Raw genomic sequence first — 12,287 nt, 5'->3', positions numbered from 1 at the left:
CAACATAGAAAATTAAAGACTAAGCAACACGAACCCCACCAAAAACTGGAGGTGATATCAGGTACTCCGGAAAGGGTAAGCAGATCCTGCTCCATATGTTACACCTGTCGTGTTGCTCATGTTATTACAAAACCAGTAAATAGTATAATTCGGTAGGTTACATTCGTGAAAATTGAAGGGTACGACATAATCCGATACGATATTATTTGTAAAATGGTTATTCAATAACGGTCGATCAACTCGTGCTGGCGTTATTGTAATTTAGGAAGGGATGATTTCAACTTCACCATTTTGAACTCTTGATTTAAAAGCCTCATAGTGAGCAGTAACCCTCTATCAAGGAAATCGTGATGAACAAAACAAGCCTGGCAAATATTCCACATAAGCATTTATGGTTAAAATAAATCACATTCAGTAATTAATATTATAGATTCAGCTGCTTTAAATACACGTTTTTGTTAAATTTATTCGGTTATAATATATTGACAGGTTGTATTATAATGAAAATTTGTCAAACTATACATTCAAATCAATTAATTTGTCTTTTCAAAAAGTAAACAAAAGCAGTTTTACCTATCATTATTCATTCTACAATAGACATACTCGCATGCGACAGTGAAAATGAACTAACTGGATTTACACTTTTCATACACTGATTTAACGCGGTCATTTAGAGCTGGGTTGAAAATATGTTAACTGTTTTAGGATGATTTTTTGTGAAAGATTTTATGTATGGCTAATTTCAGAAAATGTATCAAAGGATACTTGGAGACAGGACAATTTTTTAAGCCCTCTCTTTTTTTCCCAAAGTCCGTTATGTTTTGTTTTCTGTAAAATTCCATTACTTTTACGTATCTGTAAATTATGAACATTTCCATTGTACTAATGAACTGCTACCTGATATCATTATGTACTTTGAAAGAGAACTGGTAATATTCTTCGTAAGGGATTGAACATCAGATGACTAATTCGTTTGCTCTGCCAAATAATTTCAAGAGTGTGTGAGTGATAAATGTTTCTTAAACTTGATCTGACTTTATAGTGATACTGTAGGAGCACATGGATAATATTAGTTTTATCAATCATCCGAAACAGTGGAAAATAGAATCAACCGTTTTGTTATTTGATTTTGCCATATTATTATGGATTTTCCGAATGGATTTTCCTCTAAGTTCAGTATTTTTGTGATTTTACTTTTTTCCAATACTGTTTTGAGATTTTATCTGCATATACATGTCAGGTATTTATAAATATTTCAATTTTGGATGCAACACGTCTTCTGATTGGCTCAAAGACATATCTTTGTCATGTGATTTTGACGTCATGAACGTATTTTTACGATAAATCCGTTAAAATGAAATTTAGAATTAAATTATAATATATGATTGTAATATTTTTTCGGTCTATTATAAATAATATTAAAAGGGGGTGCACACTTTAAATTCAGTGTGCATCGCATTTTTAATGTTATTTCTTCATAGAATTAAAAAAATATTACAGTCATTTCTTAAATTTAGTTAACTAATGTCTGACTCTCCAGTGCAAGACCAGTATGGATGCTAAATTTTATGCATACGGTCGTCGTTCAACCAACGTAAAACAACCATTTAAGCAACTCTACCACGAGTATGAATAGAATCTGGTTTTGATTAAGAGTACAACTTCTGACCAAAAATAGTTAACATAACACAAATAAAGAAGAAAAATAAACGATCAAAAATAAACTGATAAGACCGTCGACATCGCAATTCAGCCAATATAAAATTGAGAATGTAAATGGGGAATGTGTCAAAGAGACAATAACCCGAACAATATGCATATTTTTTTTGACCTAAGATCATTGAAGCTATTTATTTATCTCCAACGTCTCACGCTACATAATAATAAGGAGATGTACTTGAGATTTGATTGTCAATACGGCAACTATCCAACAAGTTCAAATGAAGTGGATACAAGCAATAATAGACTTCTAAACGACCTTCAAGAATGAGAGAATTCCATACTTCATTGTCGATCATAATAAAAGATTATTATGAAAATATAAAACTGCATAATTTGAATCAAATGATTTGTTGAAAACTAAAATGCAGACATAAACCAACAAAAAACATTGAATTACAGGCTTGTATCTTAGAAAAGGCACATACATAATGTGGCCGGGTTAAACTCGTTGACCTGGCACAGTGGTATATATAAGAACAAACTATAAAAATCATTTGAAAAGGGCTGAACTCATCAGATCAAATCAAAGCATTAAACATAGACCGGATGCAAAGCGTATCTATACATACCACAACAAAACATAAAATTAAGTAAATTTCTGAAAGAACTCAGTTACTGACAGCTATTTCAAAGCAAACACCAACTAATTAAACATTATATATATCTGAGACAAACAAATCAATAAATAAACAGAAAAATACTAAAAGATTTAGTGTGAAGATGTCATTAACAGTCTTAACAGTCAAAGAAACATGACCTTTTGCAATGCCGATTGGAATACTTTCAATGTGTATCAGCTGCAAAGGGAATTCGCACTCAGTCAAAATTTCGCCTTCCGTAAAAATTAAGTCAGATGACAAAATCTGGTATCTAAGAATTAAGACCGTGAAAACACGTCGTTGGACAGTTGAGAAACCTATACATTTCGTATCAGTCAACCAATTCGTGACACCTCTGTCATGTATCAGTTTTTATATATTTTAATTGTGTATCTTTGATTTGGGGCTACAAAACTTCTGCATTTAGTGCAAAAATACAAAAGCTACAAAAATGAGTCTTATCTTAGACTCAAGTCAATGAAAATGTCTGAAGGCAACGTTGTCCTCCTACAGTTGAATTTGGCTAATTTGGCTAAAGTTTTAAATGACTATCGGCCATAGGGCTCTGAAAGTATGTTGGTATGTATACATTCTTTACTTTCGAGTTTGAAATGTTAATCCAGAAAAGTGTGTCGGACGTACATTTTAAAAAACTAAAAAAAAAAAAAATCCAAATTTGAAAAAATGTGTCAAAGATTTATCACAGAAATACATATTGCGACAAGATATAATTGAATATATGATTTGCTGACGTCGTTTTGTTTATCATCTCATAGACATAATTCTGTCATGTGACCGTGACGTCACCGACGTTTTTTCATGATTTAATCTGGTTTAAAATCAAATTATAATTAAATTATAAGAAATGACAGTAATATTTTTTTCTGTTTATTCAAAATAACATCAACAATGTGGTGCACACTTAATAATAACCCGCTCCGCCGGTTATTTAGTATGCACCGCATTTTTCATGTTATTTCTTCATAGACAGAAAACAATATTACAGTCATTCCTTAAATGTTTAATATTATTTTTTGTTCGATTGATTCTTTGTTGTTTTTAGCTTTTTGATAAGACCCTTGTTTAACATATTCTATTTAAGTCTGAAATATTTTGCAAAAAACATGTCCGAATAATGGGTCTTATCATATATTTCATTTTATATTAAATATTAAAATCTAGTTATATTTTGCATTGCTTAGTTGCCAAAAACTACATAGTCCTGCCAACATTTACATTATAAGATGCGCAAACTTTATGTTGTTCTTTTGTTGTGCTGTTTCATCATATCAAGGTGGTGATTATGAACAAAATGATATAAATTCCAAAAAAACATTTATTATTTGTTTAGTGCAAGTACATTTAAACTGTGTACGACTTGATTTTTTGACACGACTAGGCGAGTAATCGGCGTTTTTGATAGCATTGCTAGCAGATAATAAGATGTACGAAGTTGAAAATTGACAACCGAATTATATTTGACTTCATTATTTTGCTTTGTATCGATATAATGAGTCAAGTCCTTTTCAATTAAGTTTTTCATATTGTTCTTCTTTGTTGTGTTGCTAAACCACTGCCCATTTCAAGGCGATGAGAGTGTTGAGAGTTCGCAAACATATTTAACGCCGCCATATTCTGTATGTTCCTGTCCTAAATCAAGGGTATGTTATGCAGTGACTTCGTTTATTACTGTATATTTGTTTTTCGATAATTGTTTAGAACAAAAGTCAGGTCATTGGTTTTTTTTCTGTTGAGTTGCTTTTCATTGCTTGCTGAGATGTTTGGGTTTTACTTATTGCTGTATGCTCTATACCGACCTAACAGGTACGTCATTTGATCTCAGGTGAATAGTTGTCTCATTGGAAATCTTACTGCATCTTCTTATTATATATTACTGTGATTTTTCATAGAATCTATTGTATTCCAAATGAACTACTTTTAAAGCAGTTGCTATTGAAAAGCATTTAATATATAATATAAAATTGAGAATGGAAATTGGGAATGTGTCAAAGAGACAACAACCCGACCATAGAAAAAACAACAGCAGAAGGCCACCAACAGGTCTTCAATGTAACGAGCAATTCCCGCGACCGGAGGCGTCCTTCATCTGGCCCCTAAAGAAATATATACTAGTTCAGTGATAATGAACGCCATACTAATTTCCAACTTGTACACAAAAAATTAAAATTAAAATAATACAAGACTAACAAAGACCAGAGGCTCCTGTCTTGGGACAGGCGCAAAAATGCGGCGGGGATAAACATGTTTATAAGATCTCAACCCTCCCCCTATACCTCTAGCTAATGTAGAAAAGTAAACGCATAACAATACGTACATTTAAAATTCAATTCAAGTGAAGTCCGAGTCTGATGTCAGAAGATGTAACCAAAGAAAATAAAGAAAATGACAATAATACATAAATAACAGCAGACTACTAGCAGTTAACTGACATACCAGCTTCATACTTCAATTAAACTGATTGAAAGATTATGATTTCATCATATGAATATCAGGCACAATCCTTCCCGTTAGGGGTTTAGTATCATACCATCATTACATATATGAGAAGAACATAACCCGTGTCATGCCAACAACTGGTTTGTGAATAAATGTGTTTAGTTCCGATGCAAAGACCCTATAAGTCAATCAATATTAACGCCAAAATATGCAATCTTTAATGACCTGACAACAATATCGTAACTCTATCCCTTCTTAATAAGTCTATTTAAAGGTTTTGTTAGTTTCTGTGATGAATACTGACATTTTTGTGCTTTATAAAGAATATTTCCATAAAAAATTGGATGTGAAATACCTAAACGTATAAGAAGTCTGCATGTTGAGCTATATTTACGAATGATGTCCTTATACCGATGATAAAATTTAGTAAATGTTTTGACTAGTTTGTGATATCGAAAACCCTGGTGTAATAATTTTTCAGTAATACATAAATTTCACTCGTTAAAATCTAAAACATTGTTACATACACGAGCGAATCGTACAAATTGAGATATATAAACACCGTAAGATGGTGACAAGGGAACGTTATCATCATAAAATGGATAATTAACGTTAGGAAATGAAAAATCATCTCTTTTATCATACATTTTAGTATTAAGCTTTCCGTTAGTGATATAGATATCAAGATCGAGGAAAGGGTAGTGGTCATTGTTAGTATAAGCTTTATTTAAAGTAAGTTCAACAGGATAAATTTCTTTAGTATACATACTGAAGTCGTCATTATTGAGAGCCAAAATGTATATATTTTAACACTTATATGTGATTCTTGTATGGGAACAAAACATAACCATTTGGAGATTGTGATAATATATTGAATAGAATTGTTTACACGCGAAAAAAAGATATCAGCGAAAATTTGTTTACTAGTTTTTCATTAGTTGTATGATATCTGTTCATTATGTTATCCACTTTTCCGTGGAAAGACCTATTTGTTTTGATCTGATTTTCTAGTTATGAGACCTTCTTCGCAACATTAATAGAAAGCGATCAATCATAAGTGATAGACACCCAGGGTCTTTTAATTTGAGGTCATTGGTAAAAAAAATTTAATAGGTCAAGGTCAAAGATTAATGTCATATTCTTAAATTCCGACATGTCGTAACACATATATTGTGGTTAAAAATTAATGGTATGCTAACTTTAATTTGTAGTTTTCTCCTCTCTTATATTTAAAATTATATGTATGGTGATTTACCTCGGTCACCATATATAATGAAGACCTAGTGTCTTTTTTTTCTAGGTCTTTGGTTTCTGACCTTTAAATTGAGCTCAAGGTCATAGGTAATTTTGACGTTCCAGATTTAAACAGTTGCTTTAACTTCATATGTATACACGATAAAGCCATGGGACTTTTTGCATTAAGTTTCAAGCCATTTTGTTTGATACTTTTCCATCATACACTACATGAATCACAGAACTGAATCATATCGAACACATGAACTAAACCATGACACCATGTCATTGGATGTTCAGTTATCTTTAATTATTCGCAAATGCAGCTAATTTTGGACTACTTAACGGCATGTTTATATAATAATGTAACATACAGTAAACATCTCTTCTTTCTTCATGCACAAGAAACGAATCACAACTGTTTAAGTTTTCCATACTGAGACATTATCTGTGTCAAATCAAGTCATGTCTAACTTTACCAAACTATTACAAAATTACTGTTCTAAACGCTCCTCGATATGATGAGGTAACAACTCGAGGTTATGGTGAAGTGAACTTCAGTAGTGCTTATTGAGGAAGCTTATAAACAAACCTGCATAGAAGAATCCGGCCAGTGCTGTATCCCTAGGTGCCTGATCTAAATATCCGGGCCAACCCTGGAATGTACTGATCCTAACACTCAGATTAGAATAAGCTGGATATCTTGGTCTGTCTATTGTAATACCCAAGTCCTCAGCCATGTCTCTGTGTGCAGGTGTGCTCTGTTCTCCCTCTAATACAGAATGGTCTCTGTCAACTGGAGGTTGACTAGTCGCACTGTGCACTTCCTTTGGTGGCTGTAGAAGAGATAAAACACTTCTAATTATCTTTTGTTTTCTAATGAACTTATTGTGTCCAAAATTCATTATTGGATAGTTAAATAAATAAATTTGGCCGTGTGTTATTTTGTTAATTTAGAGTCGTTTACCTGAAACCCTTAACTGACGTTAGGCACCCAACTATACGATCTTACCATTTCTTTTTGTTTCTTTTTTCCAATAGTCTCAAACCATCTCTGACCTCTGTTTTGTCTATCAAATGAACTATTTGAAAACCATCTTAGATGTTCTACACAGGGATCATCACTTTCATCCCAATTGCGTATACGTAATCCACTGGTGCAATTGTCGTTATAGCCTGAAAAAAATACGAATATTGAACAAAATGATATAAATTCCAAAAAACATTTGTTATTTGTTTAGTACAAGTATATTTAAACTGTGTACGACTTTATTTTTTGACACGACTAGGCGAGTAATCGGCGTTTTTGATAGCATTGCTAGCAGATAATAAGTTGTATGAAGTTGAATATTGACAACCGAATTATATTTGACTTCATTATTTTGCTTTGTATCGATACAATGAGTCAAGTCCTTTTCAATTAAGTTTTTCATATTGTTCTTCTTTGTTGTGTTGCTAAACCACTGCCCATTTCAAGGCGATGAGAGTGTTGAGAGTTCGCAAACATATTTAACACATCCATATTCTGTATGTTCCTGTCCTAAATCAAGGATGTGTTATGCAGTGACTTCGTTTATTACTGTATATTTGTTTTTCGATAATTGTTTAGAACAAAAGTCAGGTCATTGGTTTTTTTCTGTTGAGTTGCTTTTCATTGCTTGCTGAGATGTTTGGGTTTTACTTATTGCTGTATGCTCTATACCGACCTAACAGGTACGTCATTTGATCTCAGGTGAATAGTTGTCTCATTGGAAATCTTACTGCATCTTCTTATTATATATTACTGTGATTTTTCATAGAATCTATTGTATTCCAAATGAACTACTTTTAAAGCAGTTGCTATTATAAAGCATTTAATATATAATATAAAATTGAGAATAGAAATGGGGAATGTATCAAAGAGACAACAACCCGACCATAGAAAAAACAACAGCAGAAGGCCACCAACAGGTCTTCAATGTAACGAGCAATTCCCGCGACCGGAGGCGACCTTCATCTGGCCCCTAAAGAAATATATACTAGTTCAGTGATAATGAACGCCCTACTAATTTCCAAATTGTACACAAAAAATTAAAATTAAAATAATACAAGACTAACAAAGACCAGAGGCTCCTGTCTTGGGACAGGCGCAAAAATGCGGCGGGGATAAACATGTTTATAAGATCTCAACCCTCCCCCTATACCTCTAGCTAATGTAGAAAAGTAAACGCATAACAATACGTACATTTAAAATTCAATTCAAGTGAAGTCCGAGTCTGATGTCAGAAGATGTAACCAAAGAAAATAAAGAAAATGACAATAATACATAAATAACAGCAGACTACTAGCAGTTAACTGACATACCAGCTTCATACTTCAATTAAACTGATTGAAAGATTATGATTTCATCATATGAATATCAGGCACAATCCTTCCCGTTAGGGGTTTAGTATCATACCATCATTACATATATGAGAAGAACATAACCCGTGTCATGCCAACAACTGGTTTGTGAATAAATGTGTTTAGTTCCGATGCAAAGACCCTATAAGTCAATCAATATTAACGCCAAAATATGCAATCTTTAATGACCTGACAACAATATCGTAACTCTATCCCTTCTTAATAAGTCTATTTAAAGGTTTTGTTAGTTTCTGTGATGAATACTGACATTTTTGTGCTTTATAAAGAATATTTCCATAAAGAATTGGATTTGAAATACCTAAACGTATAAGAAGTCTGCATGTTGAGCTATATTTACGAATGATGTCCTTATACCGATGATAAAATTTAGTAAATGTTTTGACTAGCTTGTGATATCGAAAACCCTGGTGTAACAATTTTTCAGTTATACATAAATTTCTCTCGTTAAAATCTAAAACATTGTTACATACACGAGCGAATTGTACAAGTTGAGATATATAAACACCGTAAAATGGAGACAAGGGAACGTCATCATCTAAAAAATGGATAATTAACGTTAGGAAATGAAAAATCATCTCTTTTATCATACATTTTAGTATTAAGCTTTCCGTTTGTGATATAGATATCAAGATCGAGGAAAGGATAGTGGTCATTGTTAGTATTAGCTTTATCTAAAGTAAGTTCAACAGGATAAATTTCTTTAGTATACATACTGAAGTCGTCATTATTGAGAGCCAAAATGTATATATTTTAACACTTATATTTGATTCTTATATGGGAACAAAACATAACCATTTGGAGATTGTGATAATATATTGAATAGAATTGTTTACACGCGGAAAAAAGATATCGGCAAAAATATGTTTAACAGTATTTCATTAGTTGTATGATATCTGTTTATTATGTTTTCCACTTTTCCGTGGAAAGGCCTATTTGTCTTGATCTGATTTTCTAGTTATGAGACCTTCTTCGCAACATTAATAGAAAGCGATCAATCATAAGTGATTGACACCCAGGGTCTTTTAATTTGAGGTCATTGGTAAAAAAAATTTAATAGGTCAAGGTCAAAGATTAATGTCATATTCTTAAATTCCGACATGTCCTAACACATATATTGTGGTTAAAAATTAATGGTATGCTAACTTTAATTTGTAGTTTTCTCCTCTCTTATATTTTAAATTATATGTATGGTGATTTACCTCGGTCACCATATATAATGAAGACCTAGTGTCTTTTTTTTTTAGGTCTTTGGTTTATGGCCTTTAAATTGAGCTCAAGGTCATAGGTAAATTTGACGTTCCAGATTTTAACAGTTGCTTTAACTTCATATGTATACACGATAAAGCCATGGGACTTTTTGCATTAAGTTTCAAGCCATTTTGTTTGATACTTTTCCTTCATACACTACATGAATCACAGAACTGAACCATATCGAACACATGAACTAAACCATGACACCATGTCATTGGATGTTCAGTTATCTTTAATTATTCGCAAATGCAGCTATTTTTGGACTACTTAACGGCAGGTTTATATCATAATGTAACATACAGTAAACATCTCTTCTTTCTTCATGCACAAGAAACGAATCACAACTTTTAAGTTTTGCATACGGAGACATTATCTGTGTCAAAGCAAGTCATGGGTAACTTTACCAAACTATTACAAAATTACTGTTCTAGACGCTCCTCGATATGATGAGGTAACAACTCGAGGTTATGGTGAAGTGAACTTCAGTAGTGCTTATTGAGGAAGCTTATAAACAAACCTGCATAGAAGAATCCGGCCAGTGCCATATCCCTAGGTGCCTGATCTAAATATCCGGGCCAACCCCGGAATGTACTGATCCTAACACTCAGATTAGAAAAAGCTGGATATCTTGGTCTGTCTGTTGTAATACCCAAGTCCTCAGCCATGTCTCTTTGTGCAGGTGTGCTCTGTTCTCCCTCTAATACAGAATGGTCTCTGTCAACTGGAGGTTGACTAGTCGCACTGTTCACTTCCTTTGGTGGCTGTAGAAGAGATAAAACACTTCTAACTATCTTTTGTTTTGTAAGGAACTTATTGTGTCCAAAATTCATTATTGGATAGTAAAATAAATAAATTTAGCCGTGTTACGCCTTCCCAGTTGGTTGAGAGGAACAACGAAATCATTTTTTCATGATTTTGGGCTTTTCATCTGTTTGAAAGGCCGTATTTTCATATTCAGAACTGCCATAGGTCTAGAAATTATAGTATAAATTCCAAACACTATTTTCACAAGAACTTTTTGACAAAAGTTAACGGAAAAAAAAACCGAAAGTCATTCAAAATTTTAGAAAATGTATGATATCGTGTCAAATCTTTTCGCAGATGAATGCAGCTTGTGGCAGAAGAGACACCAAAAAGAAATTTTATTTTAATAACCGGAAATCAAAGCAATGGAAGACACTGATAACATGCATATCCATACAACACGAACAGCAAGCTTAATTTGTAAGAAAAAAGTTATTAACGTTTTCCTTACTACTACAAAATCTTAAAAAAAATAATATGATGTGCTCTTTAACCTTCAATGTGGACACATGATTCAAGACAAACAATTTGAACAGACGCAAATATATCAAATACTAATTATCAGGTCTATGATATGGCTTCCAATTGCAACATCAGTCACAATTTGTGCCATGAAAAGCTGACTTTGAGTTTCCAATTGTGTAAAAACTACTGAAAAAGTTTCATTGTATCAATAACAGTGTAAATAAAGTGCGAATACACTTAGTTCATTTTCACTGTTGTATGCTATTATGTCTATTGTAGAATAAAGGATCATGGAAAAACTGTATTCGTTTACGTTTCGAAAATACAAAAAGTGATGATCTTGAAACAAAGTTTTATCTTATTTTAATTCTGATATATCTTGTTAATGTACAATGACACTATTAAAGTTCAAACATCTGTTATAAAAGCAACATAATCTAGAATATCGATTATTAAAAGCGATCCATTTTAACTATTGATTCGATGAATTTTTCTTGTAGATTTATGTGATACTTGTAAATGGACTTGCAACAAATGAAAAAAAAGCATAATTGATTACTTTAATAATTATATCTGTTCATGATTTTGTATATGTCTATAAAAACTGACTGGCCATTTATACGTTTCCCATAGTATTGTGTGAACTGTATTGCCCTGTTTCTCTGCTTTGTGATTCGCTAGGCTTTTGAAGTTCCAAACATCTGTTTACATAATTAACACTGACATGTGTTGTTGTTTTCATTTTGGCAACTTGGTGCATGTTGTTTCAAATTATGTTTGTACAAAAATGTCATCTAGCATTTCCCACATTTATATGGATTGTTGTTCAGGTGTTTGTTGACATGGCCCATCAAATGCTGTTTTTGTAGAAATGTTTAACTACAAAATTGGCAGGTTTGATTAAAAGCTCCTGTTACTTTATGCATATGGTAAACCGGACCAGTTCTGCCAATGATATGTTTGGAACAATGCATACAGATCTGGCCCTGCCAATGCTCACAGTTTTTATGCTCATTGAGAAGCGCGTTGTCTTGAAACATTATTCTCGTATGGAGAATTTAAATAAAAAAATGTAAAGTTTTATGGTAAATTGGATAATTTTGATAATAAATTGGTGGATAAAATAAACTAGAGGCTCGTAAGAGCCTGTGTCGCTCACATTGATCTATGTGCATATTCAACAAAGGACACAGATAAATTCATGACAAAATTGTCTTTTGGTGATGGTGATGTGTTTGTAGATCTTACTTTACTGAACATTCTTGCTGCTTACAATTATCTTTATCGATAATGATTGGTCCAGTAGTTTCAGTGGAAAATGTTAGTAAAAATTTACAAATTATATGAAAATTG

General features: G+C 32.5%; 1 protein-coding gene across 4 annotated transcripts in view; it reads right to left on the bottom strand.

Annotated features, from left to right (window-relative positions):
• The window catches only part of LOC134688515 (death-associated inhibitor of apoptosis 1-like), an 83,973-nt gene that overhangs the window by 5,389 nt on the left and 66,297 nt on the right, over positions 1-12,287 (bottom strand). For all 4 annotated transcript variants that reach the window (XM_063549293.1, XM_063549292.1, XM_063549295.1 and 1 more), the window contains 3 exons: positions 10,183-10,426; positions 7,024-7,187; positions 6,604-6,847 (listed from right to left, as the gene is read on the bottom strand). In XM_063549293.1, coding sequence (XP_063405363.1) covers positions 6,604-6,847; positions 7,024-7,187; positions 10,183-10,426 — 652 coding nt within the window. The remainder of the gene's footprint in view (positions 1-6,603; positions 6,848-7,023; positions 7,188-10,182; positions 10,427-12,287) is intronic.

Source organism: Mytilus trossulus, chromosome 10 (assembly GCF_036588685.1).
Source record: "Mytilus trossulus isolate FHL-02 chromosome 10, PNRI_Mtr1.1.1.hap1, whole genome shotgun sequence".
Classification (NCBI taxonomy): Eukaryota; Metazoa; Mollusca; class Bivalvia; order Mytilida; family Mytilidae; genus Mytilus; species Mytilus trossulus.
This window is presented reverse-complemented; position numbering and strand designations above follow the sequence as displayed.